Raw genomic sequence first — 21,238 nt, forward strand, 5'->3', positions numbered from 1 at the left:
TGCCGGATGAAATGAACACACCACCATTCTAGATTACCATGGAGCTCATCGTCGGACTGCAAGAGGAGGTAGCCATAGAAAATAATCCCCTGGACCATGTTGAGGCTTTTATGGGGAGTGACAGAAACAGGAATATCACCTAGCCGGTCACAAGGGAGTAATGCTCGGGATTGGGCAGGGGATACTATCTGAATCAAGACTGTACCACTTTTCTCATCTTGGACAGTGCTGTCAGTTCCCCAAACTTATGCTCAAAATATTCAACAAAAAACTGAGGCTTCATAGGTAGACACGAATCCCCATCCATTCTGCTACAGACTAAATACTGAGGCGAATATGGCTCTCTTCTTTCTGTAGACCTATGTTCCTCCCATGGTGTAGCGAGGAAAGGAAACGATTTAGGGTCATACCAGTCGGCATTGTATTCGATCTTGCCCTTCTTAGAGACTGCTGGTGCTGTACGGTCACCAGCATGAGATGACTTAGTCCACTTCATTGTGGGTCATCTGCCCTGATGCTACCCACTCCGACCAGGGCCTCCCGCCACGGGCAACACCCAGCCACAGCAAAGGCTACCTGGCATGATGGCCATTGCTGGGAGTCCTAATACCCCAGGAAGATAGGCATCTACTCCTTGGCATATGTGGGGAGTTTACAGCTCAGGCATCAGCAGTGTCATTCTTGTGTTGTCAAGGGGCTACCACCAAATGGGTACATGACGGCCCCACCACAATGGACTGGCTACCGTGCTGGATATTGGGTGCAGAGATATCCAATACTGTCATGGGGGTGAAAGAGGACATGGGACAATGGAAGAAGATGACATACTCCGGAAAGTATCCTCGCCCAAATACACTCCTGGAAATTGAAATAAGAACACCGTGAATTCATTGTCCCAGGAAGGGGAAACTTTATTGACACATTCCTGGGGTCAGATACATCACATGATCACACTGACAGAACCACAGGCACATAGACACAGGCAACAGAGCATGCACAATGTCGGCATTAGTACAGTGTATATCCACCTTTCGCAGCAATGCAGGCTGCTATTCTCCCTTGGAGACGATCGTAGAGATGCTGGATGTAGTCCTGTGGAACGGCTTGCCATGCCATTTCCACCTGGCGTCTCAGTTGGACCAGCGTTCGTGCTGGACGTGCAGACCGCGTGAGACGACGCTTCATCCAGTCCCAAACATGCTCAATGGGGGACAGATCCGGAGATCTTGCTGGCCAGGGTAGTTGACTTACACCTTCTAGAGCACGTTGGGTGGCACGGGATACATGCGGACGTGCATTGTCCTGTTGGAACAGCAAGTTCCCTTGCCGGTCTAGGAATGGTAGAACGATGGGTTCAATGACGGTTTGGATGTACCGTGCACTATTCAGTGTCCCCTCGACCATCACCAGTGGTGTACGGCCAGTGTAGGAGATCGCTCCCCACACCATGATGCCGGGTGTTGGCCCTGTGTGCCTCGGTCGTATGCAGTCCTGATTGTGGCGCTCACCTGCACGGCGCCAAACACGCATACGACCATCATTGGCACCAAGGCAGAAGCGACTCTCATCGCTGAAGACGACACGTCTCCATTCGTCCCTCCATTCACGCCTGTCGCGACACCACTGGAGGCGGGCTGCACGATGTTGGGGCGTGAGCGGAAGACGGCCTAACGGTGTGCGGGACCGTAGCCCAGCTTCATGGAGACGGTTGCGAATGGTCCTCGCCGATACCCCAGGAGCAACAGTGTCCCTAATTTGCTGGGAAGTGGCGGTGCGGTCCCCTACGGCACTGCGTAGGATCCTATGGTCTTGGCGTGCATCCGTGCGTCACTGCGGTCCGGTCCCTGGTCGACGGGCATGTGCACCTTCCGCCGACCACTGGCGACAACATCGATGTACTGTGGAGACCTCACGCCCCACGTGTTGAGCAATTCGGCGGTACGTCCACCCGGCCTCCCGCATGCCCAATATACGCCCTCGCTCAAAGTCCGTCAACTGCACATACGGTTCACGTCCACGCTGTCGCGGCATGCTACCAGTGTTAAAGACTGCGATGGAGCTCCGTATGCCACGGCAAACTGGCTGACACTGACGGCGGCGGTGCACAAATGCTGCGCAGCTAGCGCCATTCGACGGCCAACACCGCGGTTCCTGGTGTGTCCGCTGTGCCATGCGTGTGATCATTGCTTGTACAGCCCTCTCGCAGTGTCCGGAGCAAGTATGGTGGGTCTGACACACCGGTGTCAATGTGTTCTTTTTTCCATTTCCAGGAGTGTAGTTGAATTGCACATGGAGATGCAAAGCCATGACAAGAGGTTCCAGAGATCGCATGTAAGGGCACTAGGGATAACTCATGCGCTACCTGCGGCATCCTTCCCCATATGGCCCGCACTTCTGTAGAATTTGGAAAGTGGCAGGTCAAACCATAATATGGGACCTGAACTTACAGGGCCAAAAAGTTTGAGACTTCTTTTAGTCACCTATTACGACAGGCAGGTGCCTATCCTAACCCCCAGACCGGCAGGGAGCGGGAGGGGGAGGGGGAGGGGCGATGGGCGATGGGCGATGGGCGATGGGCGAGGGCGAGGGCGAGGGCGAGGGCGAGGGCGAGTTTTCTGATTCCACAGATTTACAGAACACAATGTGTTCAGGCAGTGTCAGAGAACTGAAGGTCGCAATGAAGGTGGTAGTCATCTCAACTCCTCCATTATTCCTTCACATCCTTAGCTCCACATCCACTATCCCCTGTGATGCCCATACTTTTTTGAGTTCTGCAATGTCAATGTCCAGAATATCATGGCACGTGACTACACCCTTGCTTGACCTAAGTGTGTTATGCAACTTTTGTGATGCCCTAAGAAGTTCCACCTGCTTTGTCTTGTTAGTCTCAACCAATACAGAACCATTTCGCGTCCACTTAGCACACTTTACGGTACCAGTAAGTGCTTCTAAACCTTTATGAATATAGAAAGGGACACTTTTTCAAACATCCCCTCCTTCCTCTTGATCAACAGATACACATTTTTACAAGGGTGGTTTGAAAAGTTCTTGGAACAGGATAGAAAAAAAGAACTTACATCACTGAAACTTGTTTTTATTTTTCAATGTAGTCTCCTTGTAGATTAATGCACTTGGTCCAACGTGCCTTGGTCCCATCCCGAAAATGAGTTTCCTCCAGGCCTGAAAAATAGTTGTCAACTCCGGATATCAATTCTTCGTTTGAAGTGAATCTTCATCCACCAAGAAAAATTTTCAGTTTTGGGAATAGATGGAAGTCCGACAGAGCCATATCAGGTGAATAAGGTGGGTGTGGCAACAATTCATACCTTCGTGCATGTAATTTTGCAATGACGATGGCACGTATGTGCGGGCGTGCATTGTCCTGTTGGAAGATGACTTTCTTTCTTGCTAAACCTGACCTTTTTCGCAATCTTTTGTTGCAATTTGTCCTGGAAGTTAGCATAATATTCTCCAGTAATTATTTGCCCAGTGAGGAGATAATCTACAAACAGAATCCACTTCACATCCCATAACACTGATGCCATGACCTTTCCCACCGAAGGAATTGTCTTTGCTTTCTTTGGTGGCGGAGAATCAGCATGTTTCCACTGCTTTGACTGCCGTTTTGTCTCTGGGGTATAGTAGTGAACCAAATTTTCATCTCTGGTCACAAACCAGTGCAAAAAATCTTGTTCATTTCTACTAAAACGGGCCAAACATTGTTCCGATATGTCCATTCTCACGCGTTTTAGATCCAGGGTCAAGAGTCGCGGCACCCACCTTGCAGATAACTTTTTTATTTCTAATTCTTCAGTTAAAATGTGATATACCCTTTCAGACGACATCTGGCAAGCATGAGCAATTCCACACACTTTCAATCAGCGATCCTCCATGACCATTTTGTGCACCTTTGCAATGATTTCTGGAGTAGTGATACGTCTTGGCCGACCACTGCACAGATCATCATCTAAGCTCTCCTAACCAAATTTAAATTCATTTGTCCACTTGGCAACAGTTGAATATGAAGGAGCAGAGTCCCCCAGTGTACTCTGGAAATTGGTATGAATGTCCTTTGCTTTCATACCTTTCTTTACGAAGTACTTAATCACTGCTCAAATCTCTATTTTTTCCACCTTCGCAATCACTACACGGGAACAACAACAGAGTCACGTCACCGCCACAGCTTTCTGCCAACAGCACTGACGTGGCACGTGTTTACAGGCAACAGTCCAATGAATACCATGTAAACAACTCGGTGCGCTAGCGCTGACCTCTCGTGGTGATTCCGAGAACTTTTCAAACCATCCTTGTATTTGTGATTCCTTGAAAGCTGTTTACTCCCAGGCGGTACCCCTATCTACACTAGTAGTCAATAAGTTTGTGTTTGAGGGTCCTATCTTGGTACCACGAGCAGCTAGGGAAATAATGGTCCACTCAGATAGACCCCCTGCTTTCCTGAGTAAACCCTGTACAACTGAGATGTAGCAAGTTCCTCAGAGGTTGCTGACAATTGACTGTTCCACCTAAACAGCCATGAGCCTCCTTGTCGCACCTTGAAATTAAGAGTTTTTGAGGTTTTAACTATTCTCACAATCCAGGCAGCTAAGCCAAGATCCCCAGTCCCTGTGACACACAATATTCCACCGCCACGCTACATGGTATTTGCTGAAGCATGCCCAGCACTCACTGTTACACAGTTACAGAGGACTTGCAGCACTTACCAGCCCCCAGGTCAGGAAATTGATTTGCGAAGCCCGTACCCAGCAAACAAATACTGAGCTCGCTGAGGTGCTTACCATTTAGCATGACCTGGGGGTCACATGTGGCTTATCGAATGCCACAGAAATGGCTAGCAGTGAAGCTCCATTGTGAATGTACCCTAGTGAAAGAGACAGCATCTTTAAAGAAAAAGTTGTTGCACACAGCATGTGCATATATTTGGCATAGTATGAAGAACATTAGACAATTTCAGTATGTTGTTAAATTTCCCTTGTCAAAGTGAATACACACAAATAATGTTAACTTACACTTTCCTGCATCAAACCACATTTGACACAGTGTTATAGCCCTTTAAAATGTTTACTAATATGGTCCAAATTACAGCACATTTTCCTTTTAGACACTAGTACATTTGTCTGCAATTTCATTTTAACCCAGATATTATCTTGACCTATTAATTTTGTTTTGCCTCCTGCCATGTATTACTTATGATATTTTTCAGCTAACAATTCATCTTCTTAAATTATTGCAGATTGAAAACCTATAACACTACCTTAATTACACTCTAAAACAAAAGATTCTTTTCACCAGAAAAGAATAATACAAATGGGTGGGACTCAGTAGGTGTGATGTACACCTACAGACAAACAAATGACAATATCGCGAAAATAGGATGATTTATTCATTAAAAAGAACTTAATAAATTGAGCAAGTCAGTAAAACGTTGGTCCACCCCTGGCACTTTATGCAAGCAATTTTTCAGTGCAGCATTGATTGAGAGAGTTGGTGGATATCATCCAGACAGACATCACATCAAATTCTGTCCAATTGGCATGTTAGACAATCAAAACCCAGGAGTGGTTGGAGGGCCTGCCCATAACGCACCAAATGTTTTCAATTGGGAAAAGATCTGGTGAACTTGCTGGCCAAGGAAGGATTTGGCAAGCACTAAGACAAGCAGCAGAAACTCTCGCCCCGTGCTGGCTAAAATTTTAAGCCCAGGATGGCTTGCCATGAAGGGCAACAAAATAGGGCATTTAATATCATCAACATACTGCTGTGCTATGAGGATGCTGCAGATGACAACCAAAGGGCTCCTGCTATGAAAAGAAATGGCACCCTCATTGTCTTCATTCTTGTCAAACCCTACCTTGACCAGCAAGGTCACCAGATCTCTCCCGATGTTAAGAACATTTGGATCATTATGGGTTGGGTTCTCCAACCATCTCAGGATTTTGACGATCTAATGCACCAACTGGACAGATTTTGGCAAGATATCCTTCAGAAGGGTATCCAACAACTCCATCAATCAATGCTAAGCTGAATAACTGCTTCCATATGGACCCGATGTGCACAGACTCATTAAGGACTTGCTCAATTTGTGACACCCTTTTACTTGAATAAATCACCCAATTATTCTGAAATTATAATCATTTGTTTGTCTGTACATGTGCATCACATCAACCGATTTCTGTCCCATTTGGATAATTCCTTTCTGGTGTGTCTTTTTTCCCCCTTGGAGTGTAGATATTAGTTGCTTTTGGGTATATGATTCTAAATTTTTATCAGCAATTACCTGGGAATATTGGTGGCAGCTGTTGCATCATTTAATTATACTCTCAATCTATCCTTTACTGTTTATGACATATGTATCACTGTATCTTTATCATAATGCATAGTAGAATGTATTAATGTCCCCAACACTATGATGGTAGCCTGCATCCGAATTCTCTAACACCCCCCCCCCCCCCCCCCCGCCCCAACACACACACACACACACACACACACACACACACACACACACGTATCTGAATTCAACTGTCAACTGTTCCTCATTCCACTACTTAGAAACACTCTGCATATTGTTTGCCAAGATGTTATACAGATTCCATCCGAATACAAGCGCTCATCTATGGTAAACTGCTTGGCCACAACCAAAGACGCAGTCCAGCAAAATGAACTTGTTAAACAATAAAGACACAGTTCAAAGTAAACACCACAACAACATTGTGCACCAATATTCTATAACAAATAGTTCCTTAAAAATTGGACTTGTCTCATTTCTTTTTTTTCTTGGGCCACTTACTACACCTAATATTTAGTGTTTTTAATTTCGGACAACTTTCTTCTCCTTCCATTAGTGACTCATGTCTTGCGATGACAACAAAGAAATTCAGCAAAAGTAGCAGATAATGTTACTATTTAAACCAAATGCCAGTTAATATTCTTGCAGTATAATTTTCAAAATCTCTTGAATTGTGAAAGAATTAAGTGTCATTATTATGCAACTATTTTAATTAATTTCCACATTAAATGTAAACCATTACCTATGACTATGAATAATGAAACACATGTGGCCACAAACTTTGTACGATAGTTCCTTTTCCTCTACATTGTTGCACACCTTTTGTCTGGTAGTTTACACAAGATACAGGTTTGTATAAACTGAAATATCAAACCATAACAGAGTTTTCATTCTGCATGTGAACTCTCCACTCATAATCAATAATGTTTTCTCATAATGACCACAAGCTGTGTACTTAAACCAATGAACTGACATCTCAAAGGCTGGTCCAAGGTTAAATCTAGTGTGACTCGAATGATTCAAAGTGAAAATACGACGAGTGATTTCAACATGCTTAATTCAGTGACTGGACTAACCAAATTTACTCACCAACAGAACCTTCCTTCAAAAGTCGGCTGGGGATATCTCTGTCCAGATATGACAGGTGGCGCAAATCTCTGTCAAGATATGATGCAGCATACGTTTTCACACCTGCAATTTTGGGAACAGAGTTATTTATGTATCAAATTTCAACATGTTAATGAAGTTAAATTACGAACTATTGCTTTCTTCAGGTAAATACATGTCATAAACATGATGAATGAGAGACTTGTGTCCACAGTCATTAATAATTATTCTTCTTTTCCCTGTTCTTTCTCCCGTATCTTTATGAGGTTGACATGTTAATTTTCACATTTGGTAATGTTAGTGGTAGAGGGTGGCCACACACCTTTGCTGTTGCAGTGGAAGCTGTGACCTTGAACGCTCTGAACTGCACAAAAATGTGGTTAGAGTATAAATTGTTCATATCAGAAACAGTGGTATGAGCCATTTGCATGCAAAATTAGGCATCTTAGCATAAGACACATTTGAACGATCACCTATTCAAGGTCTAAGAGAAGAAATCTGGTAACACGAAGAAACAAAATATTGATGCAACAAGACAAAAGCACAGATATTTCAATGCTGTGACTTCAAATGCCATATTTGCCTCTGCTTAAAATAATCACACTATTTGAAAAGCAATCTTTTCTACTGTCCTGATACTGTTGCATAGATATTCAAACTTTAAAGTACAAGTGTAGGATTTCAAACAAATTGTCCAAACAAAGTGGATCAGAACAATATTCACAGCCCCTAAAGCCACTTTCTTCATATCAAACTTACCTCCTGCATTAAAGCAGTCCAATATCAAACACTGCAATATTGCCATTTTTAAATGATGATATCAGTATGTCTATGTCATAACCTGCCTTTTGGCAAGCATATTACAAGATAGGCTTTTACTTCGGTTCAGAAAGCTTGTTTTAAAGCACAGAGTGTAGTCTGATGATAACATGACAATTGTGCAACTTCACTTGCAGTTTTTCACATTGTAGTCTTACAAGAATCAACAATCCTCCTCATGTATAGCTTATACTGCCTAACGAAGTACACGTCAAGAGGATGGTAATATTTTGTCGTCTTGGGTTTAAATTCACTGTTCAGAAAACTTTCATCCAACAGAGTACAATTTTTTATGATCCGACCAACAAACACACAGCATCAGGCTCTTCACATAATCATGTACATCTGCACCAAGACTATAATTAGATATCTTTTCATATGCTCTTCCATCTTTTTCCCACTTTTGCTTGCCTCCACATGAATGTTTCATAGGCATGTTGCTTCAAATTTGTTTGAAACATCTGGGCCAAAAATGCCTTGCAGCTCTTGAAATCAGATAATAGGACTTGTTAGCTAACTACCTCTCACTGATATGGCCACATTAATTGTATGGTTAGGTGTAGAGCTACGTATAAATTGTAATACAATATCTGTATTTTTCTCTCCTCTGGGAGACAGTGTGGACAATGAAGACATTTCATAATTACATTGATTTTTATCACTGTTCCAAACATTTTATTTATCCACACTCAAGTCTGTTACCTATTTGTTCACTTCTTCCACAGATTTTTGTTCCTTCTGGACAACACTATGATGATCTTCTTGTGGTGTCACCGCCAGACACCACACTTGCTAGGTGGTAGCTTAAATCGGCCGCGGTCCGTTTAGTACATGTCGGACCCGCGTGTCGCCACTGTGTGATCGCAGACCGAGCACCACCACAAGGCAGGTCTCGAGATACGAAACAGCACTCGCCCCAGTTGTACGGACGACATTGCTAGCGACAATACGGACGAAGCCTTCCTCTCATTTGCCGAGAGACAGTTAGAATAGCCTTCTGCTAAGTCCATGGCTACGACCTAGCAAGGCGCCATTAGCCTTACCTAGTTTGAGAGTTATCGTATAAATGTCACAAGAAGAACTTTGTACACCAACAAAGATTAAAAGTTAAGTATAAAGCAGCTACGTACTTTTCTTGCTACCATTCAATAGTTATCCTGTTCCAGACTTGACGCCAGTCGGCGTGTGTGTACGCGTGCCTTTCTTTCGGCTCCCTTCCCAGTGTGGCGTAGCAAGCTTGTTACGCCACAACACTTCTATGTTCTTACAAGTGATGAACACAATAATATATCTGGTAGGAATGTTATATTCAGTGTAAGGTTTGTTAATAACAGTAACTGAACCTGTGAAATTGTCCATGCCAACCACTTTATATGCTTCTAATGTCCACATTTGCAGATGCCCATAATGAACAGCAGTACCATATGGTCTTGTCCTTATCAAACTGTTAAGAGTACATACTCTTCTAAAGTTTTTAATTGTGACAGCCTGTTTCCCTCGAAGTGACCCTGATGTCATCTTCTGCTAGGCATAATCTAATATTACCCTGCAATCTGCCGGTGCCTCGTAAGATTACTATAGGAGTTCAAGCCACGACTGTAACTGTCTCCATATACATTTTCCAGTATGTTGTCATCAGTATACTGGCACTAGACATTTTAGGTGGTGATGGTTCATACTCACTTCTAGTTGAAGGGGCCTATTGCTCTGGAGATAAAAGTCTTGTACTACTGGACAAGCAAACTTTGGGTACAGGCTCTTCCTGTCTTTCTACACCTGTCCAGTATATCTTCTTGCATTTCCACATCATCCCAATTTTATCTGTGAATTATTATGCTATATAAAATATTAGTGAACACCACATCCCCAACTCCAATCACATTTACACATACAACACATTACAACTTTGTCTCAAACATTTTGACACCATTTATGGGAATAACTCACCTAATGATACCAATATATACTCTTCAGTCTCTACCCCACAACCTAACACACTAAAAGACAGCCCCCTATTGCAGCTATACTATTCACACAACCAATACAGATGGTATTTCATGAAAGATGCCCAGGAGGGGGTCCGCAGTTTGTGTGGTGCGTTTGCTGTCTGTTGCCGCCGTGTCTGCCGGCTGTCAATATGCGTAGTTCTCGAACACCAATACTTAGCGTGTGCCTCCTACGTTGTGCGACTCTGTGTACTGGTGTTTTCTTTCGATGTTTTTTTAAGGTTAATTGCTTTAAATATTGTTGTTAGATGTCATTATTGCCACTGCACCGAATCTGGGGCTTTCCTTGTCTGTGTGTAGCTGGGCCTCATCCTCAGAACACCATGTGTGTGTCTTCTATGCTGTGTGACTGAGTGTTTTCTGTCGTCTTTCCATTCGGTATGGTGTACATGAAGGATCAATGAGTGTTTCTTTTGTTGAACTACACAGAAATAGAATTGTATGTGGAATGTTGGCTTGAATTCATACAAAAATTTCCCAGTACGCATGTTCCCAATGATTCGACAATACACAGATTAGTGAAAAAATTTCAAGATACTGGATCTGGTTACACAAATGAATGTCTAGAGAACCTAGTGTTTTACCCGAAAATAAATTAGACAAAACAGGGGAGGCCTTGGAAAGAAGCTCTAGAAAGTCTCTGTGCCGTTTGGCACTTAAGACTGGTGTGTCAAGAGCATCTCTTCACAGTGCTGTGCACAAAGTGAAATTGAAACCATACAAAATCACAGTAGTGCATCAACTGAGGAACTCAGATACAGTTGCTCGATCTCGTTATTGCAACTGGCTGTTACAGTCTGTGCACGATGGGGAAGTTGATCCTTAAATGCTTTATTTTCTGATGAAGCATGGCTGCATTTGTCAGAGTATGTTAATTCTCATAACAATCGACGTTGGAGCTCTGAAAATCATCATGACTTACATCAACAACCTCTGCATGAGCTGAAAACAGGAGTTTGGTATGCAATTACTGCAAGAAGAATTACTGGACCAATCTTTTTCCATAAAACAATAAGTTTGGACAGGTACTCAAATAATAATTTTTCCCGTGCTCCAAATGTGAATTCAACAGGAAGAAACCCTAATAACCAGTACAGTGGAATGTACCCTCTGCCATGCACCTTGCGATGGTTTGCAGAGTGTAAATGTAAACGTATGTGAACAATATAATGTATCCTTTTTTTCAAGAACCAACACCTAACGAAAAGATGTACCGATATTTCATGAAGGACAATGCAGGCCCACACATCGTCAATGCATCAAATCGGAGGTTTTTTTTACGACAGGATAGTTGTCCACCCTCCTCGTTCTCCAGATCTAAATTCGTGTGATTTTTATCTCTGGGGAATGTTAAGAGACAAGGTGTATGCAACCAATCTCCCCACACTCGAAGAGTTGGAAGACAGGGTTTCGGATAGTCATTTCCCAGATTCTGGCAGCAGAAATTTGTCGAGTGTTTGCTAATGTGTTCAGGAAATGTCAGGCTGGTCTTACCAGAAAGTGACATCATTTTGAGCACCTACTGTAAATAAAGGCAAGCTTCAGTTAATAATATGGCAACACTCTTTATGCGTAACTCAGGGGGAGTGCGCCTGCAGCCGACTACCAGAAAATTAGTGTCCGAGACGCAGATGCGGTGGCAGCAGCCAGTGAGTGTGCTGTGCTACCTGCAGACTCCTCCCAGGAGTCTTACATGAAACACCCTATACTTTTTAGTGCAGGTATCACGTGCCACCATTGGATGGTGTTAGCAGACAACACCTGCATTTTGTATGTGAATGGCCAATAACACAGTTTTTTGGGTGAGAAATTTATATTCTACGCACATTTTGGTGTGGTTCTTAGCGTTCGTGGTCACACACTTCCTTTGATAGTAAGCGTCCTCAGCTGACAACTACTTAGCTATATCAGGGGATGTATGTATCTTACAGAATGTTTTTGAAATGATGAGCTTTCTACCCCCCTCCCCCACTTCAATATTGTTTCATTTTTGCTCCATGGTGCAGCTGTGAATAGCCGTACAGTATGAACAACAGTTTTCATGAGAGTGTACATAACCTCTGGAATCAGGTATATGAAGTACCTCAGACACCAGGTGCTCAAATTTTCCATTAGAAATATCCCTTATGCTTGATATACACTGTTTGACAAAGAAATTGAAATACCCAGAAGATATTTATTTATTTACATTTTCTTTGCGTGGAGCCATCGTAATGATGGCTTTTGCAAACGTCAGACTTAATACTATGGTTACATTTACAAACACTATATTCTGTAGCTGTTGCTTCTTATGTGTATTTTTTTTTCATTTATCACATTACAACTGATATGCTAATGCCTCATGTTACAATCACTGTCTTAAAATTCGTTGAAAGAATACAAACATTTTTCTATTAGAAAAGATTTTAATTTTGTTTTAAAAACATTTCCCCTGTACATTCTTAGAGAGTTTGGTAACTTATTATACCAAATCAAACCACTGATAATATGGACTTCTATCAGTCATTTTTAACATTGTTCTGTTACGGAAATAGTTACACTTTGTTCTAGTGTTGTGATCATGTACATCACTGCCCTTGATAGCTTCTGTTGGTTGAATTATAAAAATATACATCTATATTGAAGATGTACAGAGAATATATTGTCAGATATTTCTGCTGCACAATCACTTCACAACATGAATCTCTATGTCCCATCCCATGTATATGTTTTATTGCTCTTTTCTGTAGTAGTATTATTCTTTTTAAATGTACATCAGCTGCACAGCCCCATAGTTCAATTCCTTAATTGAGAAAGGGGTGAAAGTGTTCCATAATATACTAATTTCAGTGCTTGGCTAGGAACTATCTTTGCGAGCTGGCTGAGGAGATATATGGCACTACTGACTTTTCCGCATACAAAATTAATGTGGTATGTCCACCGCAAATTTTCATCAACATACACACCCAGGAATTTACAGTTACCATTTTCTGTTGCAGAGATATTACACACACTATTCATATTGTTGTGGTGAGAACAGCCTGTTTTAAATGTCAGTAGTTGAGATTTGGTGACATTCACCTTGAGTCCCTGATCACTGAAGTATTTTGTCACTTCTGTGACACCACTAGTAGCAAGAGATTCTAGCTCATTACATTCACTCGCGTACAATAAGATTCACATGTCATCTGCATAGCTTACAATATGGGAGTTAATGGGTTGTGCAGAGGGTCCAAGGATTGAGCCCTGTGGTACACCTTGTAACACAGGTTCACTGGTGGTCTGGGAGTGCATGATTTTATTATCTAGTTTGTATGACAATTTAGTGTTTTGCTTACAATTCAGCAGGTATGTGGTTAGAAGATTCATGGCTTTATCCCCAATACTACAAGATTTTTGCTTTTTAAGAAGTACCCTATGGTTTACCGTATCAAATGCTCATCAGATCCAAAAATATACCTGCAGTCTGCATATTCTGGTCCAACAGACAGTAAACTTCATGGATGAACTGTGTAACTGCTGTGGTTGTACTTAGCTCTTTTCTGAAGCCATGCTGAGAATCTACAAGGTTTTGTGAAAAAGGCACTTAGCTGAGAAAGGATAATGCTTTCGAATATCTTACTAAAAGTGGGAATTAATGATATTGGTCTATAGTTGGAGACATCTTCCTTACTTCGCTTTTTATACACTGGTTTCACTACACTTATTTTTAGAACTGTTGGATACATGTTCTCTCTAATGTTGCAATTAATCAGGTAAGAGGTTTAGAGATTTCTTTTAAGCACACTTTAGTAATAGCACTGGATACGCCATCCCATCCAGATGAAAATTATTTCTTTAGCATGTATACTGCCCTGCAAACCTCCTGCTCATTCCCTTCCACAAATTCAAATTCGGTACACTGGGTGAGATGGCATCGGGTCTCTAACTGTGAATCTATAATATGAGTTGATTGTTCACCAGAAATGTAGTTGGTATTAAAAATATTAATATAGTATCTGGGTTTTTTATAATGTTACCATCTGTCTTATGCTGAGTGGTTCCATGTTCATCTTGTTGGGACCTTTTCACTATTTGTCAAACAGCTTCAAGATGCTTTGCTTATGTTGTCAGACTGTTCTATTGTTTTGTTGTTAATCTGCTTCCTTAGGTTAACAATTTCAGTTTTAAAAGTTTGCTTGGTCCTATTGTATTTTTCCTTGAAAACCGGCATAGTAATGGCTTTATAAAGCTGGTTTAGATCATGCACTTGCTGCCTGAGCCTAATCAGATTTGTTGGGAGTTTTAGTCTAGGATTACTTCCATTTTGACAGTGTTTAACTACCTTCTGGATTTCTCTGATTGGACAACTATATTCATAATGATGCAGTAGGGTTGAGTAGAATTCATTCCATTTCTCATCCGACCGTTTTACCAGGTACACAGAATCCCATCTCTCATTCGCTAGTTTGTGTTTAAGAGCATTAATATTTGAGGTATTCAGCATTCGTTTCTGTAGCACAATTTTTGTTATTTTAGGCACAACTGAATTTTTGTATTCTAACACCTGACAGAAGTGGTCAGAATAAAGAAAATCTAAGTTACTGTAATTTACGTTATCTATAACATCTTTGTTGATTATAGCATGATCTATTCTAGTGGAACATGTGTCCGTCACTCTGGCGTCTGAGTTCACTATATTTACAAGACTGTATAAGGTCAGTATATCACTGAGTTTCAAGTTTACTATACTATTTGAGTTTGCATCTATATTAAAGTCACCTAACATAATAAGGTCATTAGAACTGGACTGACCAACAACACTACTAAGTTTATCCATAAACAGCATTACAATAGCATTTGGTGGCCTATCTACTCCAATCACTTTATGCTTTGGTAACTTAAGATCATTACTGTGGGAGTACAATACCTGTCATTTCAATTGATCCTTCTTTGGTGTGGTGTTCAAGAAAGGAAATTTTTTTAAGCTTCTATGTCCTTATTTAGATAAGATGCCACGCCACTACCTTTATGGCTTTGCTACAATAACTAATGGTCATATGTCAATGTAACTTCGCAGAGGTACACACCACTCGTCGGTATGGAAATGAATAAGAGTTGCAATTCTCTATGACAAGTAGAAAGGCCAGACCTGACAGATTTTGAAAGGGACCTCACTGTTGGTATATACATTTGGCCAGCTGGCTGAATCATTCAATAATCTGATTTGTGTGGCATTTGGGTGTGGCTTGGTCCCAAAGGTTGGACTGCTTTGGAACACGAACCAGGGATACTCAATGTCAAGGTTCCAGTCAACCACATCTGACCATCAAAAGGGAGGATCACTGTATTGAGCACTAAGCACACTGTAACTCCTTTACCTCTTCACCTGCCATCTGAAAACATGTAATGTACCTGCAACATGACCTGGGGAGAAAGCTCCAATTCTTCCAATGTTTTGAAGAGGCACAGCAATGTTACTCCTGGATTCATGGTATGAGGAGCCATCATGTACGACTTCAAGTTGCAGCTGGTAGTGACTGAGAGACCTTTAACAACACAATGTTATGTCACGAACATCCTGTGTACTTACATGTTACCTCTTGTGCAACAGCATCGTGGTTCCATTTTTCAACAGAACAATGCTAATCCACACATGCAACATGTCTCTACGAACTGTGCAAACGTGGTGTTGAATTACTCTCATGGTCAGCAATATCCCCACATCTGTTCCAATAAAACACTTATGGGAAAGGACTAGTTACAACAGTTGTGTGCTAGCTTACCTCAGGAGAGAATAATATGGCTTTAAGAAACCCTTCTCGTCCAAATCAAAGCATTCATCAGGGCCAGAGTGGATACGATGTCATACTGATAAATGGACTCAGGCATCCAAGTTCTTTGTAAATTTGACTTAATACTGTAACCACTGGAATAACATCACATACCCTCTCAAACCTAGGAGTTTCGTTTTGTTGCTTCCCTCCCTTCTAGGTGCTTCAACTTTTTGGTCAGGTAGTGTAAGTTGTCTGAGGATAATAAAACTGTAGCAGAGTACAAATTGAAGTATGTAATGTAAAACATGGAAGATCATCAAAACTGTGGAATAAACTAATTTTCCTAGTATTAAAAGCAAAAACATTTATTTCACAGTTACATGCTTTCCATGCAAATTTTTCATTTATTCTCAGTAATTAGCATTTTAATTCATACCTAAAACACCAATAGCAACTGTGGGTAGTCTTAAATATGAATAAACTGCATGTAATGTTTTAAATTGAGAGTGATTCATGATCACAGTATGATGATAACACATTCTGTGTCAAGTGTGTTTGTCTAATTATTTTGTGGCAAGCAGATGGGATGTAGGAGTTTGGAATTCCAGAGAAGGAATATTTAACAAGGGGAGCACAAGTAGTTTAAAGATGGTTCTGGTTGGCTGACATGGTTTTGGAAGACTAGACTTATGAGAATTATTGTCTGTTGGAACCTGATTGGTTGGAAATGTTTGTGAAAAGAAATTATGTAGGTGCAAAAATGGTGACTTAAGTAGTCAGAACACAAGTGTGATAAGTGTGCAAAGGTTTGAACCCATGGGACAAGCAGTTCACTTCCCCCAAAGTCGAAAATCTGACTAGTTTTCACATAATGAATTCACACTTTCCATTTACTATGGGAATGGATCTCCCATGTTGATTCCCGTGTAAAACTAATATGCCACCCACATTGCTAACCAGACACGTAAGAGCATTTCCTTTGTCACACAGTATCAATCAGTGCAGGACGAACCAAACAAAATACTCCAAAAGGGTTTCAGACATCTCTTGCCATCCCTGAAATGATAATATCCTCCAAAATCATCCTCCTCACTCTTACCACATCAGCACTCCACTATCCACATTATCTAACTAGTCTCCCTGCATGTTCCTGTGCAACATGTGCTCTCAATCCACAGGTGTAACTCTGTGAAAGATGTAGATGCAGTCCAATCTCTGTATTCAGCATGCAGTCCAATCTCTGTATTCAGCCACCATTTCCAGCTGCAATCCTGTCAGTGCCATTTCTTACATAACATTAGAGAAAGGGCTAGCTATTAACACTATCTCACATCAACCTAGATAAGTCTACAGGGCCCAAAAGTGTATATGGTCAAGAACAAACCACCTTTGCATCCCAACACTTACACTTCACAAGTAAAGATTCTGTCCTGCAGAAACTGCTCTGATAGCACAAGGTGTGTGTGAAATGCAGATGATAACTTAATTCTCTATTGTAAAGATACAACAAGGAAAGAAGTTTTTCTTCTCCACTTAAGTGATTTGTGCATTGCAATTGTAATAGATGAGAGGTGTCACAAATGCTCTTTGGATTGAAAATCACAATTTACATAATATTCAATAAATAAACAAAAAAGTAATTAAACCCTTCATTATTGATGGTGAAGCTGCTCTGAAGATAATACTAAAATGGTCCGATATTACTGGTACATTTCTCATGACGGCCTTATTTTAACATTAACTACCACCACCACCACCACCACCACCACCACCACTCGGTGCTCGATGGCTTGGTTATCAGCACCCTTGCTGAGTATGAATGGGTGTATTTTATGTAGCGAAAAAACTCATTATGTAGTCACAAAATTTAAAACACGTGCCATAGTCATTCAACCACTGCTTAAAATAAAATGCAAATCTCTAGCCAAGCCATTTAATGCTCTCATATCAGCATACAAACAACATATACATAAAATATGGCACATTGTTACAGTTACGCCACACGTTTCACTTTTGACGCAGGAGGAAATTGTGGTCAAAGTGCCAGGCTCTTTATACACTCCTGGAAATTGAAATAAGAACACCGTGAATTCATTGTCCCAGGAAGGGGAAACTTTATTGACACATTCCTGGGGTCAGATACATCACATGATCACACTGACAGAACCACAGGCACATAGACACAGGCAACAGAACATGCACAATGTCGGCACTAGTACAGTGTATATCCACCTTTCGCAGCAATGCAGGCTGCTATTCTCCCTTGGAGACGATCGTAGAGATGCTGGATGTAGTCCTGTGGAACGGCTTGCCATGCCATTTCCACCTGGCGCCTCAGTTGGACCAGCGTTCGTGCTGGACATGCAGACCGCGTGAGACGACGCTTCATCCAGTCCCAAACATGCTCAATGGGGGACAGATCCGGAGATCTTGCTGGCCAGGGTAGTTGACTTACACCTTCTAGAGCACGTTGGGTGGCACGGGATACATGCGGACGTGCATTGTCCTGTTGGAACAGCGAGTTCCCTTGCCGGTCTAGGAATGGTAGAACGATGGGTTCGATGACGGTTGGATGTACCGTGCACTATTCAGTGTCCCCTCGACGATCACCAGTGGTGTACGGCCAGTGTAGGAGATCGCTCCCCACACCATGATGCCGGGTGTTGGCCCTGTGTGCCTCGGTCGTATGCAGTCCTGATTGTGGCGCTCACCTGCACGGCGCCAAACACGCATACGACCATCATTGGCACCAAGGCAGAAGCGACTCATCGCTGAAGACGACACATCTCCATTCGTCCCTCCATTCACGCCTGTCGCGACACCACTGGAGGCGGGCTGCACGATGTTGGGGCGTGAGCGGAAGACGGCCTAACGGTGTGCGGGACCGTAGCCCAGCTTCATGGAGACGGTTGCGAATGGTCCTCGCCGCAACAGTGTCCCTAATTTGCTGGGAAGTGGCGGTGCGGTCCCCTACGGCACTGCGTAGGATCCTACGGTCTTGGCGTGCATCCGTGCGTCGCTGTGGTCCGGTCCCAGGTCGACGGGCACGTGCACCTTCCGCCGACCACTGGCGACAACATCGATGTACTGTGGAGACCTCACGCCCCACGTGTTGAGCAATTCGGCGGTACGTCCACCCGGCCTCCCGCATGCCCACTATACGCCCTCGCTCAAAGTCCGTCAACTGCACATACGGTTCACGTCCACGCTGTCGCGGCATGCTACCAGTGTTAAAGACTGCGATGGAGCTCCGTATGCCACGGCAAACTGGCTGACACTGACGGCGGCGGTGCACAAATGCTGCGCAGCTAGCGCCATTCGACGGCCAACACCGCGGTTCCTGGTGTGTCCGCTGTGCCGTGCGTGTGATCATTGCTTGTACAGCCCTCTCGCAGTGTCCGGAGCAAGTATGGTGGGTCTGACACACCGGTGTCAATGTGTTCTTTTTTCCATTTCCAGGAGTGTAGATCCAGTAAAAATGGTCTCATTTTGTTGAGTGAGTAGTACGTCACAGTCAGTAAGTTGTTTTAAGTGTCTGAATTTTATTTCCACTCATTTCAAGTCACACTCTTCCCCACGTACCCATGATTGTCCTTCTCACTAGTGACTTAACTGATGTCACTGAATTCTTATCACAAACTTGTTTGACTGTATCTGTCATCTCGTTACCCCAAAATCTGACCTGTCCTGTTCGGTACAGAAAACAGGGTAGCCAAAATTTTCTGTAGAAAATTTTCTGCTAGATATATTCTCTCGATGCTTTGCATAGCACTTTGTGAGTTGGAACAGATAAGGAAAATCTTCATATGCATACATCTCATTTGCATAAGAGCCATCCAGATTGCATACAACCATGCATCCTAGACACTGAAGTCTGTTGGCAAGTGAATGCTTGGGATGCTGCCTGGAAAAGCTAATGAAAAGTCACCTAAGTCCCTTGCTTGGGACCATCTGCATAAACCACTGAATCATTACAGTGATTGTTTAAAATACAAAAGAATGTTTGCTGACAAAATATGCCATACCAATATCCCCCCCCCCCGAAAGTAATTTAAAGTTCTTCCTGGGTATGTCTATCATCCAAGAGCTGAATGCTCCACTGCTCTAGGAGAACCTTGATGTCCTATACTGTTGTCCACTAAAAGCTGTTTTGCCTGGACTCGTAATGGCTTTGTGGCTCACATATGGTCAGCAACAGTCACCCTGTTGGAATGTTTGTATGTTGGAGATTCTTGGCTGACTTAGCTTTGAAGGCATGTTGCACAGTCAGGACCCCTGTCAGATAGAAATGGTGGCTCACTAACTTTGACGCAGAGGCGAGGGATAGGCATTGTTCTTTTAGCTCCTTTTGTCGGTCTGATAACTGCACAACACATAGTTGTTTACACAGCTGTCCCAACATGCTATACAAAACAGTCCATGGTCCTGAGGCAGGGATGAGAGTAGCACAACCTTTATCAGTGACCCATCTGATTGATTCGCATATTATAGGAGCTGGTGTGGAATGATTAATGGTTTTACAAAACTCTTGCCTTGACACTTTTCTGCTTGCTTTAATTATTCACCATGCTTGTGCTTTCATAACTTTGAAGACTAAATGGTTCTCTCCTGTTATTCTCACTCTGAACATTCACTGTGCCACCCACTTGTCCCTGACTGCACTACGGCATTTTCCATTACACCATTGCCTCTTAAGCAATCCTCACAAGGGACATGTTTCTCATCATGAAATATGCCAGATGTCGTGTCTGTCATGGTTGCTGCATGCTCTGAAGCAACATGCAACATCTCACAAAATATGTTCCGCATCATGATTTGTCTCATCATTTGGGAAGTGTCAAGACTGGAAATGGAAAGATTTGGAACTTGCATGGGTGCTGACGACCACAATGTTCAGTGCCCCACAAACCAACATTGTCATTATCATGATTTGTGACTACAGCACTCTCCAGTAGCTATTCCCAGCTGCATCTGGCACGTAAATCTAACAGATTCTCTACAAAAATAGATGCGCATAAAATAGCTGCATTAACTCTGTTAGCAACAGTGAAATAATAGTGAAGAAAATTCCAAAGAAGATTCTGGACTCTTTGATAGCTTGAACAATGAACAGTTGATACAGGAACACTATATAATGCTGTACAACGATCTGAGATACATACTAGCAGAAGTAATTGTCAACTCAATTAAATCTCCATCCTATTTTCAGTTTTAAACCGAATATAGTTAGTGTCATTTCTATTGTCAGATTGCACATATATAATATC

The 21,238-nt window shown here is 42.4% G+C and overlaps 1 protein-coding gene across 1 annotated transcript in view; it reads right to left on the bottom strand.

Moving 5' to 3' along the window:
- Positions 1 to 21,238, bottom strand: part of LOC124555880 — a 244,877-nt gene that overhangs the window by 170,991 nt on the left and 52,648 nt on the right. Inside the window, exon 7 of the mRNA XM_047129941.1 lies at positions 7,394 to 7,495. Coding sequence (XP_046985897.1) covers positions 7,394 to 7,495 — 102 coding nt within the window. The remainder of the gene's footprint in view (positions 1 to 7,393; positions 7,496 to 21,238) is intronic.

Source organism: Schistocerca americana, chromosome X (genome assembly GCF_021461395.2).
Source record: "Schistocerca americana isolate TAMUIC-IGC-003095 chromosome X, iqSchAmer2.1, whole genome shotgun sequence".
Classification (NCBI taxonomy): Eukaryota; Metazoa; Arthropoda; class Insecta; order Orthoptera; family Acrididae; genus Schistocerca; species Schistocerca americana.